Raw genomic sequence first — 22,344 nt, 5'->3', positions numbered from 1 at the left:
GCTAGAATTCACCATAAATCCCTATTGCTAATTAGCCTCATGCACATGACTGATTAGTGGAGATGATGAGCCTAGAAGGAGGGCAGGGAGGAGGCCTGACGGCGAATCACAGGATCATGGCATTCTCCAGCTGGAAGGAATCTTGAGCTCTTCGGGATGTTGCAGACCGAAGGCCCTGGCTTTCGCCTCTTCCAAGGGGGAGAACTACGCAGGGCTGTCTGCCCGCCCTGGTTCCTTTATGCAAAAATGCATCAGGATGTGGTGACAGCTTTGAACAGCAAGTCAGGAACCTGTGGTGACTGGAGTCACCCATCTTGGGGGCTTGAAGAGGACTCTGGAATGTGACACCGCATGAGGTATAGAAGAGCAAGGAATGTTAATGAGCATGAAGGAGGATCTTGGGAGTGGGTTGCCCGGAACAGGCGTTCCTCAGCAGCTGTGCGGTTGCGAACGGTTTTAGCTTCCCTGACTGTAAGCTTAGCGATTAGCCTTGCAGTGAGGAGTATCTAAAAGTACACACAACTTAGGAAGCAAAGAACCTGGAACCGAGTAGCCTGCTCCGTTCCAAGAATCCATCTGGCATTTAGAAAACGGCTTGTCCTACATTAAACCCCGCCGAGGGAGAGCCATTTTTCATATCCTCACACCCCTATTTTGGGTTTCAGGTGAGACAGCTTTTTGAGACCGGAGAAGGAAGTGGGAGATTCTTCAGAGGCCTCTAACCAAGGGATTCAACCAGGGCGAGCTCCGGGATCCTAAGGCAGAGGAAACACGGGAGCCCCTGCTGGAGGATTCAGCTTGCCAGCTCTGAGGCCAGCTCGCCTCCGTAGCAGGTGGAAGTCCAGGCTCCCCGACAAGGCGGCCGCCAGTGGACAACGGGAGTGTTCTAGGTCAGACAATCTGTGGCTGGAGTGACCAAGGTCAACACTCTTGGTGATGCTGCAGACAGGCAAGCGGCATCCGCTCTATTTCAAAACACGGACAACTGCATAATGAGGAGCTATGTCTGCTGCTCTGCTGTGTCTCTGAATGACCAGCGATTGCATTAGTGAATCAAGTGGGCAAACCTTGAAATCAGTCCTGGACTTGGAGCTCGTTCCTGCCACACGACCCTACTTCCCTGGGAAACCCTTCTTCATGAGCCCCTTTCACGCAAAAGTGTACAGGCTGCAAACATGCGAGTCCACGGACCCCATCTGAACTGGGCACCCCTTGAGGGGCAGCACCAGGCCGCTCGCCACAGCGCCCTCCCGGTTCCTATGGCGACCGCGGAGGGGCGGGGCCGGCGGCCGCTAATCCCCTACTGCCCAGGCGCTTTCGAATGCTCCAATTGGGAAGGCCCTTTCGGGCTCCTGTCCCGCCCTCGTCGGCTCCCAGCGCTAGGCGATTGGCCCGGGACTGGCAGTCCCCAGAGAGCACCACCTCCAGAAGGAAAAGAGCGGGAAAATGTACCAGGCGCTGTCCGAGGCGTGAAGCTCCTGGAAGCTACGGGACTTTGGAACAAGTGGAGCCCCTATCCCGCATACCATCCTCGCAAACCAACACTACTGACGCTGGGGCAGCTGGGGGGGTCGGGACGCCAACGCAACGGTCTGCAGCCCCGGGGCCGTCCGTCCCGGGGGAGGGGAGCGAGTCCAGGCGTGAAGACCCGACCGCTCACTCCCGGGGCCGGGCAGCAGAGGCCGGAGTAGGGGCGGGCCCACCTCCGGGGGGCGGAGCCGGCGGCGGCGGCGGGAGGCGCAGGGCCCAACGAGCGCGCGCTCCGCCCCCGGGGGCGGGGCCTCGGGAGCGCTGCCCCGCCCCCCGCGCGCCCGCCCCTCCCCCCGGGCGCCGGGGCCCGCAGTGAGTGAGTGGCACTGGCAGCCTGTCAATCCCTCAGCCGAGCGGCCTCGGATCCCGGTCCGCGGCGGCTTGCCGGCTGGGTGCGCGGCTCCGGCAGTGGCGGCGGCGACTTCTCCGGCCCCACCATCAATCTGCTGTCCGCCTGCCGCGCGGCCCGCCGGGGCCCTCCACCGGGCTCCGCGCCTCCCCCGCCGCGCCGGCCCGCCCGCTCCCAAACTTTCCGCCCCTCTCCTCAGTCCCTCGCCGCCCGCCGGCCTCCTTCGCCGCGGCCGCTGCCGCCGCTCCCTCCCCCCGGGGCCGCCGGGGACTCGGATCCCGCCCGGCCGAGGCGGTGGCGGCGGCGGCGGCGGCGGCGGCCGCCGACGGACGGGGAGCGCGCGGCCTCGGCGCCGGGCGTCCCGACAACTCGGCCGGTGCCGAGGAGCAAGTTGCGCGGGGCCGCCCGGCGGGACGCGCGGCGGTGAGGAGGAGGAGGCGGCGCGGCGGCGGCGGCCGCGTGAGGGCAGCGGGCGCCGCAGCCTCCGCCTCCGCCACCGCCGCCGAGCCCGGCGCTTCCGCCCGCCGCTCGGCTCGCTGAGCCTCGGCCGCGGAGCAGGAGGCGGCGGCGGCGGCGGCGGCCGGGGCCCGGCGCCGGTCCGCACCGCCTCGGCCGCGGGCCCCGCCGGCCGGGCCGCCCCCTCCCCGCGCGGGCGGGCAGCGCGCGGCCGCTCCCCCTCCCCCTCCCGCTCTTTCTTCTCCTCCCTCGCCGCCGCCGCCGCCGCCTCAGCTCTCGCCTCAGCCGCCGCCGCCGCCCGCTCCCGCCCGCGCGCGGCGGGATGGACGATCAATCCAGGATGCTGCAGACTCTGGCCGGGGTGAACCTGGCCGGCCACTCGGTGCAGGGGGGCATGGCCCTGCCGCCTCCCCCGCACGGCCACGAAGGGGCGGACGGCGACGGCAGGAAGCAGGACATCGGCGACATCCTCCACCAGATCATGACCATCACCGACCAGAGCTTGGACGAGGCGCAAGCAAAGTTGGTGTCGTCTCATTAAGCATCTTTTGTGTGTGTGTGTGTGTGTGTGTCCGCGCGGGAGCCGAGTTGGGGCCCGGGGTGGCGCCCGGGGCAGGGGGGCCTCAGCCTCCGCTCGGGAACTTTCTCTGAAAACCGGCCTGCGCCGGGGGGCCTCGAGGCGGGGGGCGGCGGTGGACGGCGGTGGCGAGGCCACCTGCCCGCGCCCCGCCACCCCGGGCCGGAGTGGGCAAAGTTGCTGGCGGGGCCGAGGGCGGACTCGGGGGGCTTCGTGCTGCCCCTCCGGGCCCCTCCGGGTTAAAGCTGGGGTCCGGACCCCCGGCGCGCTGCGGCCGGGCCGGGCCGGGGTCGCGGGCCGCGCTCCGGGCAAGCGCAACTTTTCCGGCTTCCCCAGCGGGGTGCGGGGGGCGAGGGGCGGTGCCCTCGCCGGGGTCCCGGTGCGGACGGCCAAGTTGTCGGGGAGGGAGGAGGGCTGCCCTGCAAAGTTTGCCGAGCTGTCAGGCGCCCGCCGGCCGCAGCCGGGCCGGCCGCACGCGCAGCGGCCATCGCGGGAGCCCCTCGTGGCCCCGCCGCCGCCCCCGGGTCGTGGCCGCCGCTCCCCGCGCGGGTGGGCGCCTGCGGGGGCCGAGGCTGCTGCGGGCCGGGCGGCGGGGGTCGCGCTGCGTCCCGGCCGGAGCTCTCGGCGCCGGAGCCTTGCCGGCTGTCGCCAACTAGTGAACTTGAGTTTTTGTCGACTTGCCTTCCGAAATCCGCGGGCCGTGGATTAAAATCTTGGGTCTAACTTCAAGGAAGGCGCCATATTATTCCATAGGTGATGCTAATACCTTTGTGCTTTGCGATTTGTTTTGTAGGAAACATGCTCTGAACTGTCACAGAATGAAACCCGCGCTCTTCAGCGTCCTGTGTGAGATCAAAGAGAAAACAGGTAAGTCGCCGCGCCCCGCAGCGGGCCTGGAGACCCCCGAGGTGGGGTCGCAGACACTCCATCGACTCTCCAGTTGAGAGCGGCTGCTTTTGGGCACCGCCATCTTTGATCATTCTCTCCTTCCCACCTCCTGATCTTGAGGGAAAAAAAAAAAAAACCCTGCCATAAATCTGGAGTCGATTTCTCAATTCCACTCCGGCTTAGAATGAAGTGGAGGTGCAGAGGCAGGCGGGTCGCCTTCCCCGGGCCCGGAGGGGTCCCCGAGCCAGCGAGCGCCAGCTGCCCTCTGTTCTCTCTCCTCTGGCCTGGTTTGTGTGTCAGTTTTGAAAAAGGAGCAGCGGGAGGTTGGATGCCTCGGACGAGTGTCCCGGAGTCCCCCGGAGAAGCAGCGCCTGAACTTTGTTTGACTTGGGCAGCTTTTAGCTCCGCGGTGGGCAGTACAGCAGGCTGCCCTCGGGAGCTCGGCTGCATCACTGTTTGGGGTGGGAAGGCTACTTTTTCAGGATCGAGGAGGGTTCGGGATGTGTGGAGGCACCCACAATGTGTATCAGCCATTTATTACTCCTTGTGTGAAATTTTGCATCTTGCAAGTCCTTGCGTGAGCAATTGCTGAATGTGTGAAAGTAGAAGGCCCACAGATGGCCGCTTAAACAATTCTGAAGTGTTCCAGGCAGGGGCTAGGAAGGGAGACAGGTCTTGCCCAAGTGTTGGCATGAAAACCACAGGTACACAGTGGACACATCTGTGTCAATTTCAGCATAACTTTCTTGGTAGACTTTCTTGATTTAAAATATTTTTTGTCTTGGGGTGATAAGGCTCAAACCAAAGTAGTTTTTAATTTAGATGTTTAGTTTGTATCTGGTATTATCTTTGTATATGAGAAACAAGTGGATTATACAGGCTTTATGGTTGATTATATATTTTGGGGTGTGTGTGTTGGATATATTGTATTTTAAAGTTGTGCCTTTTTTAAGTTGAAGAAGAAAAAAGTTAAGAGCCCAGAGTATAGGTTAAATATGATAGTGTTTAAATTGAACATACAAAGAATTGTAAAGTGCATATAATTGTTAGGCTCATAAGCACTGCTCCCCCTTTTAAGCAGATTTTTCTCTCTCTAATACCATTCTGATCCTAAAAGTAATCAAGAAAAGATGATAGGTTCTTACTGTCTATTAAATATATATGCTAAACCATAATTAACAGCAAATATGAGGGACGATTTTCCTGCTTTTCATTTGCATAGAATATATGGTTTCTTAATACTGAGTGATTTTTTTTAAAATTTATTTGAAAACCCCAGGCATTTTGACATTACAAACTTGGATTGTGTGTTGATTTTTTTTTTTTTTACTTCTCTTTACAAAGTGTTGTGATTTAAGACAGTAGATAATTTTTAGCTGAGTGTAACATAAGACAGTCAATGTTAAATTCTAAAGATTCTCAGTTTAGAAATCTAAAACTCTGAAATCCTCAGTAAATGATGTTGTTTAGTGCCCTGAGGTTTTTTTCCCCCTCTGTGAGACCCCCACGTTAGTTTGTGCTGACAGCTGAACGCTGGGGTATTGACTGTGCTATGAATATGAAGATGGATAGAACTTTGCTTGGGCATTCGATTACTAGGGGCAGGATTAATTCTCTTCCTTTCTCACCCCTCATCTCCTGAGCTGCATTGCCCCCTCTCCGCACCTAACCCGCCCTCACCTTTAAAAGTTTTGGCTCAGCCAGCGCAAGAACCAAACCCAACAAATTGTGTTTCATGTTTAGACACTTAGCAGCAGGCAGAATTCAATTAGGAAGCCCAAGTCCCCTAGTTGCGGATTTGCACCGAAGTTAGAGGCACCAGGCTGGAGGGAAAGTCTAGTCCAGCCCATGTCGGAGGTGAGTTACCAGAAAGAAAGGCTCTTCAGAGTGCCAGGTTAACTGGCAGAGAGAGCTTCAGTAGGGCTACTGGTATTTAAGAAACAGACAAAAGAAATTTCTGTTTTGAAAATTGTTTCTGGGGCTTTCAGTGATAACTTGTCAGTGAGATCCTCCTTTTGTGCTGTGGCCAGCAGATCCAAGTTTGGCGTTATCGCTTTTGTAAAGAGCCAGCGGGCGACAAAGAGTGAGGCTGGCTGTCTGGGCAGAGGCACCTTCCGGCAGCCTCCCTCCGCTGGAGAGGGTTGGGATTTAAGTAGTGAATGATTGATGGGGTGAAGCTTCCTCCCCTCCTGCCCCTCTTCCTACCCAAAGCTCCATCTCACCCTACGGAAGCAGTGTGCGAAGGAGCAGGGAGGCTGAATTCTGAGTCCTCAGTTAGAAATAAAACAGCTGTGTAGTCATGAGTGTTCCCAAAGCAAAGGAAGTGGACAGCGAATTCCAGACCCCCTCCCCCACCATGCCCACAGTCAAACATCACGAACTTATGAGATAGGGCTTGTGGAATAGATGTGGATTGTAGAATGCTTTCTTTCTGTAAAGGTTTCATTTAATTTGTTAATATTGAATCCATAGACTCCTTCTTCACAATCTAGAGAAAGTTTACCTAGTCATTTGAAAATAGCAAGCAAAACATAATGTGATGGCTTCATTCTGCATAAAGGAGATTGGGGGGTTGAGTGGTGAAGTGGTGGGGTGGGGGACCTGTCACTAGAGTGGGTAATGTCACTTCACTTGTGCTTTCCTTCTAAAATGGGGCGAAAATCACTTTAAAAAATTCTGTGTATTCGTGAAGGCCTGCCTGTTGGTTTTGAGATCTCTGATCAGGCGGTGCTGTCAGTGTGAGGCACAGGAGGGATTTGGTTGGAAAACATCTTTTTCCCCCTACCAAACCTGGGAAGAAGTTTCCTCTTCTGACAGATAAATGGGTAATCTGCTTCAATCATATTCTTTTCTTGTTCTTCAGAGGTAAGGAAAATATATTGTTTACTGTAAGACATTTTCTTTTATTTTCCCTGGAAAATGTATTCTTTTGTAGAATTTAGATGTCTCTTGTTGAATGGTGATATTTATACAGTTTGAAAGCAATTGCAAGGTTATAGGCTTTAGAATCAAGATACTTGTTCATTTTAAACTCAGTAAGCAACCAACCAGTGAAATAATCATAAAATGTGAAAGTTTTTTCCTAATTTTTTCAGTTATATTTAGCAGTCCATCTCTTACTGAATATCCTGCAGCCAGGAGATCTGCTTATTTCTTTTGATGTATTTCTTCTTTTTGAGACACTTCATCTTGATTGCAATGTTTTCCTCTGTGAAGTACTCCAATCCCACTCATCTGCTTTCTTCCCAAGGCCCTTACTTGTGAGCTTAAATGAAGGAAATGGTTCTATTTGAAGAAAAAAAGATTCTTTTAGGAAAATCTAAAATTTTATTATGCAATTGGAATGATAGCATCGTGCAAAAAAAAATATATTGTGTAGCTAAAAAAAAACTCAGCACAGTCTTCTTTGTAAATGATAGGTGAATATCCTCCATGTTGATAGCTGCCAACCAAACTCTGATTTATTGCCACCACAAACCCTAAATAGCATTCATTTACTAGTAATGCCTAATGGCATAAATGATGGTTTGCCAGATTTGTAGCCTTTGTGAGGCTTATAAGCAGGACTGACTTGGGAAGATCATAAAACTTAATGAACTTCTCTCCTGCAGGAGGTGTCCGCAGGGGAAGAGAAAGGCCTGCCTGGCTGCTTGGGCTGGTTGAAGGAATTTTTAGGTTTAAGGATAAGAAGAAAATGACTGAATGTTGCTTTCCTTCTAAGGGAAGCCTTCCTAGAAAGAATCATAAGAATTGTAGATATCACAGTGTGACCCAGACTAGGAGCATGGAGCATATAACGGGAGGTTAGCCTTTGGTCTTCATTGCTGTGTGACCAGGGACGTGGAGGGACAGGGCAGTACGCTGGCTCAACACTTCTCTGTTTAACTCTGACCCTGCAGACACATAGACTCACTTGGTTTTCCGGTCTGTTTTCTATCTTGAAAGCTTCTATATATGAATTTATTATGTTTTTCTTTTGTGTGGTGCTGTGGAAGTCTTTTAATTCTCAGTGTCTAAAAATCAAGTGAATTTTTCATCAAGTGAAAATGTAGCAAGAAAGTTGAAAATTGTTATAAATGACTTCACATGTATTTGCATATTTAAGTTACTTCTGTGTTATTTTCAGCGTAATAACTTTCATTTGCTCCGTACCTGATTTTAGTGAGCTTATTTTCTATGTTTTAAAACTTTGTGCTTTTGGACAACTATGAAGAAAGAAGAGGTTCCAGCAACTCATTGCTCATCCTCAGCAGTTAGCAACCATTGGCCAATCTTGTTTTCACCTGTAACTCCTACCTTGCCCCCATTTTTTTGAAGCAAAATTTCATTGGATCCTTAATGTTTTAAATTTCATATCAGTTTGTGAATACACATTATGGTCTGATTACATTGTTAATACTAAGCCATTGCATGGGAAAAAATTCCAAAGTCAGGGAATGTCATAAATTATATTGCTTTATCATTATTTTTTCCTTAGAGTAACTAATTTAAGAATATTTTATCAATATTTTAGTTTTTAAAAATTTGTAAAGCTGATTGGGGCTTTTGCAAGGAGATTTGAGGGAGAATGTAAAATAATTTTATTTCTTCTAATTTTATTCCCCTTCCATTCTTAGAAAATATAATACATGTAATATATTTGTAAAGGACCTGGAAAAAGAATTTCATTGCTAAGCTGGTTTAGACCTTAATGTCTAGGGTATCATTTTGATGTTATCTTAAAATGTGGAATTATTTTCTAACTCTGTTCTTGTTTTTTCTCTACGCAATAAAAATGTATTGAACGCTCTTGTCAATACTAACTTGATCTGTGCAGGAAATTCTTTTGTGCCTCAGTTTTTTTGTGAAGTTCATTTTATGACGAGATTTGGGTAGCTTTGGTGTTTTATTTGGAAGTTTACTATGTTGTACTATTAATTTACATAACTTTATTCCAGGTGAGAAGTATATTCATGCATTGGCAAGGGAAGGCCCTGATTTAATCCAAAGAGCTCACTAGTTTTATCAGTTCTTATAAGATATACCTGCGTGCCTCTTTCATCCTATGATGCTTTTCCTTTTTGTTCATTTTGCTTGTACTCTTAGATTTATAAATTTTGGAAGTGGCTGTTTCCAAGGCGAGTTTAAATCGACATGTTCCTGGGCTTACTGGTCTTTTGACACTTTTGGTGTGCTGTCCATGTCACTGTGGTACATGACGTGGGATTTTATGAATTGAAGCTACATTCAGTGTACCACATCCTAAGTGAGGGATAACTTTATTTTATACTTGGAGCTATCCAGAGAAATACATAACACATCAGATTAAATAGGATTATTTTCTTTCAATTCATGTATGTGTGAAACATCTGTAGATATTCATCATTTCGATGTTGACACTGAGAATGTTTTATTTGTTTTCTCAGCAGGCTTGTTTTGTAGCCTTTATCAGGGTGCTCTGGGTGATTTAGTGGTTACTGACTCACAAAGCTTGCGTACTCTCATCCCCCAGCCCATGCTGACCTTTACAAACATCTCTTCCACTTTTGGAGGCCATTTGAGTCTGTAAGTATGAAGAGAGTAAATATATGTACATCACTGCTTGAAATGAACTGCTCAGTTTTTCAGGCCTGGCTGTTGTAGATTTTTCCTCCTTAAGAGAGTTCTAAAAGTTAAACAAATTGCTGTTGCAACTAGTGTTAGTATTATAGTTAGCAAGTAAGTGAATGAGTAATGCTTGAATGAGCCTCTGAAAAACTATGCCATTTTTTATGCCTTTAGACACAAAACATATTAGAAAATAAATTTCATTAATCTTCAACACTTGATTCTAATTATTGTGACTGAAAGCAGAATTAGAGTTAGAATATCTTCTTTATTTTTTTCATGGACATTCCTTGAATATGATATGTTCGTTGTTTATCCTGGTAACTAGTTGGCTTTGGTGCTGATTTTCAGTGTATGTAGCAGAGACTGGTGTGAACTCTAATGTGTTGAATTGGCATGGCCTGTTTTTTGGACTGCCTCATAATAGCTGATTTGTACTAAGAGAAGTAATTTAAAGTAATTCTAGTTAAAAAATAATTGTTGAGAGTTTTATATTTCTTGATGTTCTTTCCATTTGAAGTGCTTTAAAAGTGTTAAGCTGTTTTGAGCAGTAACCCTTTACTAATTAGGAATTCGTACATAATGTAATCCTTTTAATGCTGATGATTCCTCACAATGTTTAAACCATTGTTTGGGAGACTCAACATATGTTATGGTAAAATTATTTTTGTTTTGTTTTATGGGTTAGCATCAGTTTCCCAAAGCAAATTTTTCAGACATCAGAGTCCAGCAGGTGGCTTTTTACATTAAAAAATTAATAAATTTTAAAATCCCATAAAATTTTATTTCAAATTCAAATTAACTAATTGAGAATGTCAATATTTCCACTGTCTCTATATTAACATTTATAATAGAACAAATGGCTGCATATAGAAATTATCTGCAGCATAATCTAAATTAAGATTCTAAACAGGCATTACAGATGCTGGTAACTTTGGCAATTATCATTTTGTTTGGTGAACAGTAGTAAAACAGTGTGCGGTAAACGTGTTTAGAGAGAGAGGATAAATAAATTGAACAGTTTTGCAATGCAAAGTGGTTTGTGGTGTTTTTGAGGATTTCTTGGCTCTCTCTTAACTGCTATTGTGAGCCTGGAGCAGATTTCCCCATTGCTAATGCCCTAGAAGTATTAATTCACTTTGATATGCTAATTAGAGGGCATTATGCAAGAAATGAGATTAAGTGGCAGCATGAAGCCATTTGCCTGTCAGTAAATTGAGAGCTTTAGCATCAGGAGGAGCTTTGTTGTTTTTTTTTTTCCCTTTTTTTTTTAAAGTTTCTCTTGGTTTTGCATATAAATAAAATTGATTGAAAGGTCTAGAGAAGTTTCTAGAACATTGGTGAATTCTTTGTTCTCATTATTGAAACATGTTATGGAATGTTTCTGAATATTAATTGATGTAGTTGGGGAGACAATGAATGTGAAGTTTTCATTGTACTGTGTATCTGGAAATACACTACGAATTTTATGTCATATAAACTTTTTTTTTGCCTAAAATAAAGTTTCAGCAACATGGCTAATGAACTGTTTGCTACCTCTTTAAAGAAGTGTAAACTTGTATGTGTGGGCTTACACACCAGTGACATCACTGAAGGAAGCCTCACAGAGGTATTTTCCTCGCTAGAGAATGAAGGAGAAAGTTATTGAACTGGGCTTCAGCAAACTGTATCAAATGAGCATTAAGGTTGTGACTTGAATCCATAGACGCTGGAACAGTTATAATTAGTGGTTAAAGCCTGTCCATTATACAGCCTGTGGAATTTATATGTTAGTAAAAAACTCATGTTCAAGGTTGTTGTGTTGTTTAGTTTTTATATTTAGAGTTTTAAACTTGATTCTGATTTTGCTGACTTGTGTTTTGAACCAAGCCTAAAAGGGTTATAAACATACCACCTTTATATAAAGTTTTTGACCTATAGAACATTGTAAAAGTGGTTTGTGATTTTCTGTGTGTTGTGAGGCAGTACATGCATGAACACCAGGATGGCTGTGGGAGAAGTGAACAGATTAGCTGGGTTTCTGAAGAGTCAGGGTTCCTGACACAGGAGCTACAGCAGAACTGTGGGTAGAGCCAGGTTTGAACAGCAGTGCCCTGACTAACGCGGGAGATGGTTTGGGTGAGGAATCCCACACTGCAGCTTCGTTCCTGCGCCTGAATTCCACCACTGTAGCTCTGACTCTAGACCAGTAAACCATCACTTCTCTTCAGAGCCATGTGGATTATTTAGTCACCACAGCTGCCCCGTGTGCACATCAGCGAGGCTGGCATCTCCTTGGTGTGTGTGCTTGCTGCCTGGTAATGTTAGTGGGAGTTCAGAATGGGCACACACACGGGAGGTGAGAACCCCTCCTGGGGCCAAAGTCCCCACTCTGTTCATCTGTGAGGAAGACCTCGAGGACGTGCACTGAGCTGCTTTCCTGCATGAAAGGCTTGTTTCCTGAAACTTCTCCTTCCCTTCTCTGACTCCCCGAACGAGTTCCATCAGCAGATCCTCTTCAGCCTCTGATTACGTGAAAAATTTCATTTAAAATTTAAAAGACAAAGTTATTTTTGATTGAAATGGGAACAAAAGGCTTTTGAAATTGTATATTATTATTTACATAAAAGGTTTCTAGGGGCTTTCCAGCGTAAAAAGCCTTGCAAGTAAGAGTTTATAGGGGAGTTGTTGGCAAGGACCTGGGCAATACTTGAGTGGCATTAAGTGAGGATAGTCACTGCATGAGAGAACGCACGTGCAGGGACAGGGCAGGCGTCTGAGTGCACGCTCACCAGCCCGCGTCCTGCAGTGAGCAGTTGACTTGGGTAGTCTCATAAGTTTCATTTTCTTTTCTCTCCCACCTTCAAAAACACACACACGCACACCTACAGCCACAGATGAAGGTAGTTGGAATTCATAGTCAGATATATCATTTTCAACTTGGAATAGGAACGAGAGCAGGAAATTGATTTTATATTTATTATGAAAGCAAGAACGCTGCCACCAACTGACAGCCATCCATGTTTTAGTTTTGTGATAATTGTTCACAGACATTACTCTGCGGTTGGTCCTGATTATTTATAATGTTGTTTGAGAGTGTTGATCCACTAAAAGGTATGTGTGTAATGAATATCTTTAATTAAGCCAAATAATATTGAAATGTCTTATTTTTCTTTTATATTGGATCTTGGTTCTAGGATTAACTGTCGGTATGGGTAAGAGCAAGTTAGAATGGATTTCACAGTGATTGCTCTGGCATCATGGATGTATTTATTACCATTTTTGAACAAATTATAATAACATGAAAAGTTGTATTTGAAATGATTGTGTGCTAGATAAGGCGATACATTACAGGAACGGTAGGGTTTACGGAGCTTTATGTAGGGGTTTTCTGTCACTACGATCCAGCGATGCCAGTGGTAATAACATACAGAGAAGATATTTTTAGGCTTTCACTTGTTATTCAAATAAGTGAGAACCCTCCAGTTTTTCTCATCATATTTCTTTGTTGGAATCGGCAGAGATGAAAGAAAAATGAAGGCAAGCCTCTGAGCTGTGTTTGGAGCAGGAGTATTTGACTTGCTTGAATTTCCTCCTGCTCGCCACTTGTTAGCGCAGGGATGTGGCATGGAGGATTCCCTTAGCAACTCAGTCACTTCGCTCTTGACCCTCCGACTGTGATCAAATACCTGAAAGTAAGATGGCAGAGCCCACAACCATCCCTTCTGTTCTGTCAGTGTATTTATTATTTTGGTTTGCCTAAATTTCTGGCATGTTGTGATCATTAAGGGGAATATTTCATTCAGCGTAGGTACTTTAGTAATGTGATACTTTCTGATAAACCAGTTGACTAATTTTTGATTGATTATTAAAGCAGCTTTTTATTTACTGTATAAAAAAGCAGCTATAAACATAATGTGAAAAAAATAGATAAGTTATTTCCAGAAAGTTTCCCCTTCTAAATGTTTTAAATATTAAGATTGATGATCAAATCTTAGTTTCTCAATTTTTCTTCCTCAATTTATAATTTGCTGAAATTTACAACTGCACATCAAGAAAGGCATACTTTTTTTTCTCCAGAAGGCTCCATTTCATTCATTTAATAATGTTGTGAGCAAAACTTATTACCATTTATTAAACAGTGCTATGTGCTAGGCATTGTGTGGCATGTTTTACATGCATTTTTTAACAAAGCAATTTGTGCTTTGAAAATTTAAAAATAATATATACTTTTGGGGAAAAGATCTATATAGTGATGATAACATTATTTTTAAAACTTTAACAGTGTTCCAAAAGCTGGCATTTTGGTTCTCAGTTTGTGGATGGGGAAACCAACACTAAGAGGTTAAGTGATTTGTCCCTGATTCTTATTGAATGGCAGGATGGGCTGCAGCTCCGGAGGTGGGGAAGGGGGTTCAGCTTGGGTAGAGAAAGTCATGGTGATTGTTAATTCACAGAAAATGGCAAAAATTGAGCTTAAAGAAAAAATGTGGCCAGGTCCAGAATGACACTGAGTGGCATCAGCGTCGTGGTCACCACCAGTGTAAATATTTGTAGCCCACCGTGTTTTACAGACTTGGGGTTAATGGCAAAAATCTGCCCTAAATGCCTCAGTAAATATATGCTGCAGAACAGGGGCAGCCTATTCACTGAAGAAACAATTGACTTTAGCTGCTCTGTTGTTAAAGTGGCCCCCAGCGAGAGTGCTGCAGGCACTAGATAGAGCCGAGGAGAGTGGCTGCCTCCTGGCTGGTGGGCTGGCAGTTTCCCTGGCACTGCCAAATGCACTTCCTATTTGTTGTGCAAGGGAATTGGAACAGTGAGGCATTTATCATATCATCCCCTACTCCTCATGCAAGCAAAAAAGGAGAAGTTGTCAATGAAAGAAAAAGAACTGTAATCGCACATTTACATATGCTTCTAATTGTTGATTTGGGGATTTTCTATGAATATAGCTTCACAAAACAGATGCTGTTTAAGAAAAGGGGGAACATAATTTTGTGGGCAATGAATTAAGTGTTTTTGTGGCCCTCTCATCCGTAGCTAGGAGCAGTTTGTGGACCGCGTCTGTGAATGCGGCTCATAATTGTTTTTCACACATAAGTTATGCAAATGAGCTTTTATGGCAACTGGCATAACAATTAGCATCCTCCAGCAATATTTTAGCAGGTTAATTGCAAAATTTCTAAATTGTACATCTGACTTGTTAATTAGGCATGACAGAGGTGGTAAAATAGTTATCTTGAGGCAGTGGCAGCCAGGAGCTGCTTGAAATGCAAAGAGCAAGGATGGATTGGATTTGAGGGTTACAGTTGTGGGAGCGTTGCTGTTGTCAAGTGCCGCCGAGCAGCTCTGCTCCAGCGGCTGCCTCAGAGCAAGACCACGACTGGCTGCGAGGATCCTGCCATTTACAAATCTGCTTTATTTAACTCTACAACTCCTCCAGTCCAACCTGTCCGAACTGTTTATTTCATGTAGTTTGTTCTGTGCTCAAATCATTGAAGGGGGGTGGAAACACAAAAGACATCTTTTGTGTGTGTGTTTGAATTTCAGAGTCATGGAAGTTTACTTTCTTTTTTAAAGTCCATTTCAACAACTGCCTATTTAAAAAAAAATGCAAATTCTCTTCTCATTCTAGATTTTTGTTCTCTAGGCTCCAAATGCAATTGTTTGCTTTTTGATGAATTAATACTTGAACATAGCTTCTTTTCATGTTTTATATTTGCATTACAAGGAAAAACTGTATTTTAAGTTGGTTTGCTTTTTTAAGGGATCACAGGATGAGGATCAAGTGCAGGGGATACATACAGTTGGATATATAAAGTGACAATGGGCATCACAGCATTGCTATTGCAATACTGTGTACTAGTGATAGAATCCTTTAGATGCAGTGTACTTTAAAACTCACTTTCCAAAATTGATTGTAGTGTGTTTCTAATGTCTGTTTATTGTTTTGATTGGATGGTCACAATACTTTGGTAGACATAAACATTAGTGAACAGAGTGTGGTGGCACATGTGTGCCAAAATGCACCATGCTTTTGTGTTTAAATTAAGCTAATTACATTTTCTGTGCATACAGTCCCTTCAAGTACACTCACTGAATGTGAAGTTAAGCATGTGTGAAATTTGATGCCACCTTTGAATCCATATATATTTTCTTGATTAAGCCACCTTGTGTTTAATGTTGAAATGTTATATTTTCATTGGAAAAGTAAATGTTCTCCATGTGCAGCTGTACCAATATTTTACATTTTCTTTTGACATGTGTATGTAGAGGAAGTGCCATTTATGATATGTTGTCATCAATAATTTTGTCACTGACAATAAAAGGCTTTAAACTCATCCACCCACTGGAACATTTTATCATATTTATTTTAAGAGATATGAAATTAGTGAACAATTGAGCTCTTTATTATGTAGGAGATGCAAATGTAACCGAATATTTACTATTAATGAATTGCCAGATAAATATCTCAGTGCCAATAGATTATACCCAGTGTATTATATAGACATCTAAAAAATAATACCTTTATTTTTCCTCTAGATCCTTTAGTTACATTCTTTATTATGGTCTAATTTACAATCTATGGTGATATTAAATATCAGTTAACTTTTTATAGTGATCTATTGCATTTGAAAATATTGTATTTTGAATAAGAGTAAAACATCGTTCCAAATCATTACATTTACTGATTAAATGCTCACTGGTTTTTATCCATCACTGTATTCAACAGTTTAAGCAGGAGTTTACTACAGTAATGCTTCAGTGGATAATATTTGGAATAGAGAAACCGTTTTAATGAGGTTCATCGAGAGATTCAGCAGGGAGCATTTCAGGTGTATTATGGCTTTTGTCTTGTCATGATGCATTCCCTATGATATTAGAGAAAAAACTGCAGAGCCCCACTCATTTTGGCTAATAATAATAAAAACCAAACAGTAATAAAAAAAACCCCCACCTTTTTGGTGAAGACTAAACAGAAAGATAGGCAGTCCTCATATGTCTGGGAAACTTGTGTAAGTGAACACCATTTCTGCAGGTTAAATTTCTATCGCATTTTTAACTGTCCCAATATTGATCACCCTATAGAGGAATGAGACTGAGGTCTGGTAGTTATTAGTATAAAGAGGGTCAGCTGCCGAGACTGGTGCTGAGCCGAGGCGCTCATGGTAATGATGCTGCTATTTATAGATCCCCATTTCATTAGTTGCAGAGTTTCAAGGAAGAGATTTTCTCTAGGGGAAATGGATACTTGAAGTTCATTTTCTTCCTCACATTAAGGCAGAAACGTGAGCCACCTTCAGTACAGGACGTGCGACTACAGCATCCTTCCCTCCCTGTGAGCTGCCAGTTACTGCTCTGGTGAAACGCTACTTTGGGCACATTGTCTTATTGCCATTTTTGTCAAATTTTTTTTTCTGTAAAAATTATTAAAATTTCAGAAACTACACAAAGCGTGGCACAGTCATGATCATTTTCTCTTGCTTTGAAGTGCTCTAAGGCCTGCATGAAGGATTCCAAGAAATGCACTGTCCAAAACAATACAGTCACCCACGATGTCTGTCAGTATGTATTTGTAATATAGGTAATGGTGCTTTCCTTCTCCAATTCTTGACATTTGAGTTATTTTTTTTCCTTTAAAAGAATATTTACTTAGTTAGTATTCACTTAATTAGAACTGACTGTTTAATGTTTTCTGGGAGGGTATTTATGGTATTTTCTTTGCTATATTTGCATTCCAGAAATTAAGTCCCCCTGCCATTATTCGGCGAGCCTTTCATACATTAGAATGATGAATTGAAAGCAGAAATGGGAAAAAGACTGCAATGCAATGAAAATTTAATCAGCGTCTTCTGCTGCTTTAATAAGGCAAATAATTCTTATTGGCCGCTGTGTTAAGGTTTCTAATATTTAATTCATAACAAACCTTGCATTATTCTGCAGTAGCATCGACAGCTCCACTTTGCTGCCTGCCAACAGGCAACCATAAAAACTTAAAAGCAGATGTAAATGTCTACAACAAGGAGAATGATTAGATCTAAAGCAGCCAAAAAAATCAACAATATTGTGAGTTTGATAGATCTCTATATTTAGTGATGCAAAAATGATATTAATTAAACTCTCTCTAGTGGATTTATGTTGGAATTGGAGGTAACCTTTTACAAAGCAAAGCATGTGGTGTTTGACCAAAGCCTCGAAAAGAAAAGAAAGCACATGTCGACACAGTGTTGGTAATAAGCTTCTTTAAGCTGGACACAAACTGTGCCGTTCGTGCTGGTAGTGTCTGGTTTGTATTCCTTTGTATATGAAGTCTCAGCAAATCCAGCGCTGAAATTGAATCACTGGAATAAAATATTTTGTCTCCAATTAATCCTAGTTGAGAAAAGCAATAGCTTTGGCAGCTTGACTTTTGTTTGCAATGCCCTTAAAAATTTGTCACTGGATTAAAACGAATATATGGTACTGTTTTCCTAACCTGAATTTAATGATTGTGTAATAATAGCGTTTGTCTTTCTGAATTACCGTCTGGGTTATCAAAGTGTTTTGTGTGAGGTTGGGTTGGGCATTAAGTTTGGACCTGCAGAAATGAACAAAAGGGTTTTGTTACTGATTACATGTAAACAGCTTGGAATCACTCAAAAGGATGCGGAGAAGAGTATTTCTATAGTGTGAAGCCAGAGAAAATGGCAACCTGCCAAGGCTAGGTGCAAGCTCCTGCTCCATGGAAGGGTTGGGCCTGTTCTCATTTCTTCTTGAAATGGCTTAATTGGTGTCAGCACCCCAGGGATAAAGGCCTCTAACACTGAAATCCACACGATTCACCCTGTCTCTGCTCAGTGTAGGGAAACTGGTAACAACTGGTGGTGAATGAGGAGTGAACGGTGCTGTAACAATACTCGATGATGTTTGGGATGACAGAAATTAATACGCACTTGCTTGAAGAAAGCAATGATTAATGGCAGTGAGCACGGGAATGCTGGCCCTCCTTTTACTCCACTTTGATGGGGATTGAAAAGCACAAGGCTGTTTCCATTCTCTGCAGAAAGCAGAGGTCACACAGAGTACATTATAGCCATTTTTCCTCCCTGGTTTTTTTATTTCATAAATATTATGATAAGCATAGATTAAATAGATTTTTTTTATGAAGGCCTAAAAGGATATTTTATGTCACTTAAACATTATTGTTTATGCATAAAGAAATCACACATTCTTCTCTTCACTTGTTAGATCATTTCCCTTCATGTCAGAATAATTAGTGTAATTAGGAATTAAAAAAGCTTACAAACACACAGTTGTGTTAATGCTGCTCGCCATTTTATGACTGGAGCCCAAAGGCCTTCGTTACTGGAGATCCCGAGGGTGCCGTGGCCCAGGAAGGTGGCAGGGGCAGGCACCTTTTTACTGCCCCTCCCCATGTTTCTCCTCAGTGAATTTTTGACGTAAATATATTTTGCAAGATACTTGCACTTGTCAGCAGCTTTCTTAGCCATTTGATAAAGATTCTTTATTCTACAAGAAAGCCTGAAATAACAGAACTGTACTTTGGATAATGAATTCTTCATCTGTGGAGAACTTTAAAACAAAGTACAGTGTTGGCATTTTTTTCTTTTGAGTGAGAAGGCTGATATATCTTTTGGATCCGACAGGAAGACATAAATTAATAGAGTTCTGGAGTTCAGTTTCTCATTAATAATCCATTTTGTCATGGTTCTTGGCATTGTCAGCCTAGTAGCTGGCTCATATTTTGCTAAAGGATAAAAGCAGATTATGTCTTAAGGCACAAAGCAAGAATAAAGAGTTTATCGCCTTTTGGGGGGCACTACATGCTGGAAGGAAAATATTTTGCGAAAAGGGTTGACTTTTAGTTGAAATAACACTACATGGTTTCTGGACAGATCTTTAAGATCTGAACTGGTTCTTGCAGGCATAGGTGTATAGTTTTTGGATCCTGTGAGAGGGGCTCCGGCTGATTGCTTGCAGAGGTTTGAGTTTCTGGGTTAGCTGTGATGGACTTAAGCCTGTTTTTATATTTTATGTTTAGAATTCAATATGTTAGGACATGTTTATAGATCAAAGAGAAATACAGTGCAGGCACGATTCCTCGCACGCGCTGGGAGTATCTGGGAGACTCTGTTGCCCCCGTCTAGTTTCTTACACATGAGGACTTGCATGGGTACTGTGAAGCTGCAGTTTCTAATTTAACCTTCTGAAAAATTGAATCAGTAAAAACAACAACAACAAAAAATAAGGTGGCCTTATTTATAATTGAATAATCCTGTAATTACATTTTTTTAATTTTGTTTTTATGGAGGCTCCGGAAACAGATTACGTTCAGTTTGACCCTGGCCACAGGTTCTTATAAATGGCATCATTTAAAGTCATCTGTATTTTATTTTTAAGGTATTTGCTTTTATGAAAATTTAAAAACTATGCTCTTGCTGCTGTCAGTCTGATCGCTGGTTACCTGAGCAACATTGAAGGATAGATAGGCAAATAGGTGAAGGGAAATGAGTACAAATATTAATTAAAATTTAAAAAATTTGCTTATTTGGGAATTACGGAGGGAGAGAAAAAGAGACAGAGTTGGAAAAGGAGAGGAAGTATTCATATTGTAGCTTCACTCTTCTAGGCGAGAGCAGTGCCAGGTGCTGGGGACTTGGGCTGCAATGCCTCTGGGTGGCACGTCTCCCCAGGTCTGTGTTAGTGAGACACCAAGTCAGGAGCTGAGCTGCAGCCTGAGCCCTGGGGCTCCTGGGTGCACTCAGGAGTACCCTGAGCACTAGGCCGAATGTCTGCTCTACCAAGGGTCCGTCCCTCCCTCCCTTCCTTCCCCTTCCTTCCTTCCTTCCTTCCTTCCTTCCTTCCTTCCTTCCTTCCTTCCTTCCTTCCTTCCTTCCTTCCTCCACTAATCCTTCCCTCCCTCCCTCCCTCCCTCCTTCCTTTTTCCTGTTGCATTCCCAGTGTTTTCATTGGCACTGTGCTGCAGCATATTGAGCTTCCATGACATATACATGCCAGTTTGGGTCCTGGCTGATCTGCTTCCGATCGGACCCCCTGCTACTGTGCCCTGGGAAGTAGTGGAAGATGGCCTAAATCTCTGGACTCCTGCACCCACGTGGGAGAGTTGGAGGAAACTTTTGGCTTCTGGCTTAAGCCTAGCTAAGCTCTGGCTGTTGCCACTCTCTGGGGAGTGAACCAGCAGATGGAATCTTTATCCCTCTGTAATTATACTTTCAAACAAATAAAAATTTTTAAAAATAATGTTTTTGGTGTTTTTTTTTATATTCCAAGTCTTTTGTAGGTATATTCTAAGAAATAGATTCCTGAAAAATATTTTCTTTTTAAAACGTGGGTCTTGTGCTACCATTCCCAATTCTCCCACTTTTTTGTTTGTGTTTTGTTTGAAAGGCAGAGGGACAGAACAAGACCTACACAGGCATAACCATTCTTCCTCTAGCTAAGTGTTCAAATGCCTGACGTGGTGGGGGCTGGGCCAGGGCTGGGAACCTGATCTAGGGATCCCATGAGGGTGGCCGAGTCACCAATTCCTGTGGCCGTCACTGCTGCCTCCTGAAGCCTTCATCAGCGCAAGCTAGAGCAGGAGTTAGAGCATGGCGCTGAGTGCGGGCAGTAGGATGGACTGAGTGTGGGCGGTAGGATGGACTGAGTGCGGGCGGTAGGATGGACTGAGTGTGGGCAGAAGGATGGACTGAGTGCGGGCGGTAGGATGGACTGAGTGCGGGCAGAGGATGCCGGCGTCAACCTGAAATGCTGTGCCCTGTTTAGTTCGTTTTTAAACCTTGAGGTAACATCTGGGTTGTATAGACTCACAAATCTAATGTGAATTATTGACTTAGCAGTCAATAAGAAAGAGTTTGGATGATAAGATGAAGGAATATTATGATTGAGTTGAAAGAAAAACAGATTTCTACTTTACTTAGAGGGGCTTATTTTAATCATTTGCAAACCAAACCTTGTTTTTTTTTTTTAAGTCATTGGGATTTCATTTAGGAATGGAAACTCTTTTCCTTTTTTTTTTATTCTATTTTTTTCCATGATACCATTTTGTAGGTAAAAGGATTTCACTCTCAATTCTTTCCCCTGCACTGTTTTCCTCCCTAGTATTACAATAACATAGTCTTTCAACAACAGTCACAAGTCAAACATTCTGCTATTTAAATGTATCGTGGCTTGGGAGGTACAGGCAATGATAGAAAATCTAGGATCATATTGTCAAGATATATTTAACAGCTGGGAATCTTCTTTTTATTTAGGAATAAAGATGCTTACTGCAACAGATTTTCACTGCCCAGTATAATAGTCTCCATTACATAGTTCATCTATGAGAATATATGTTTGCTGTTTGTGTTATATTTTGCATGAATGTTGCCTTAGAAAGATCAAATATTAAGAAATGGGTGAATGAAATGACTAGGCATTTTTAGCAAGAACAAATTCAAGTGGCTAATATACACTGGAAAAAATGCTCAGGCTCCCAAGCTAGTAGGGAAGTACAAATAAAAACCACACTGAAGTTCTACCTAACTTATTTTATTTATTTATTTTTTAAAGCTCTATTTATTTTTATTGGAAAGGCAGATATACAGAGGAGGAGGAGACAGAGAGGAAGATCTTCCATCCAATGATTCACTCCCCAAGTGAGCACAACGGCTGCAGCTGAGTCAGTCCGAAGCCAGCAGCCAGGAGCCTCCTCCAGGTCTCCCATGCAGGTGCAGGGTTCCAAGGCTTTGGGCCCTCCTTGACTGTTTTCCCAGGCCACAAGCTGGATGGGAAGCAGGGCTGTTGGGATTAGAACCAGCAACCCTATGGGATCCTGGTGTGCAACTTGAAGACTTTAACCACTATGCTATTGCGCCAGGCCCTCTACCTAACTTCAATAAGATTGGCTTGCATTCAGAAATTAAACACCTGCTGGTGTGCATGTGGGGAGAGAGGCACCCTGCTCCACTGTTGA

The 22,344-nt window shown here is 44.0% G+C and overlaps 1 protein-coding gene across 3 annotated transcripts in view; it reads left to right on the top strand.

Annotated features, from left to right (window-relative positions):
• The first annotated feature begins 2,548 nt into the window (after positions 1 to 2,548).
• PBX3 (PBX homeobox 3) overlaps positions 2,549 to 22,344 on the top strand; it is a 200,201-nt gene continuing 180,405 nt past the window's right edge. For 2 of the 3 annotated variants that reach the window (XM_040963112.1, XM_040963111.1), the window contains exons 1-2: positions 2,611 to 2,857; positions 3,706 to 3,779. In XM_040963112.1, coding sequence (XP_040819046.1) covers positions 2,658 to 2,857; positions 3,706 to 3,779 — 274 coding nt within the window. In that variant the 5' untranslated portion in view covers positions 2,611 to 2,657. Of the gene's footprint in view, positions 2,858 to 3,705; positions 3,780 to 22,344 lie in introns of all 3 variants that reach the window. The other variant, XM_040963110.1, reaches the window with a different exon arrangement.

Source organism: Ochotona curzoniae, unplaced genomic scaffold (assembly GCF_017591425.1).
Source record: "Ochotona curzoniae isolate NIBS_2020 unplaced genomic scaffold, NIBS_Ocur_1.0 scaffold_3208, whole genome shotgun sequence".
Lineage (NCBI taxonomy): Eukaryota > Metazoa > Chordata > Mammalia > Lagomorpha > Ochotonidae > Ochotona > Ochotona curzoniae.
Note: the sequence above shows the minus strand (reverse complement) of the source record. Positions and strands in the feature narration are given on the sequence as shown.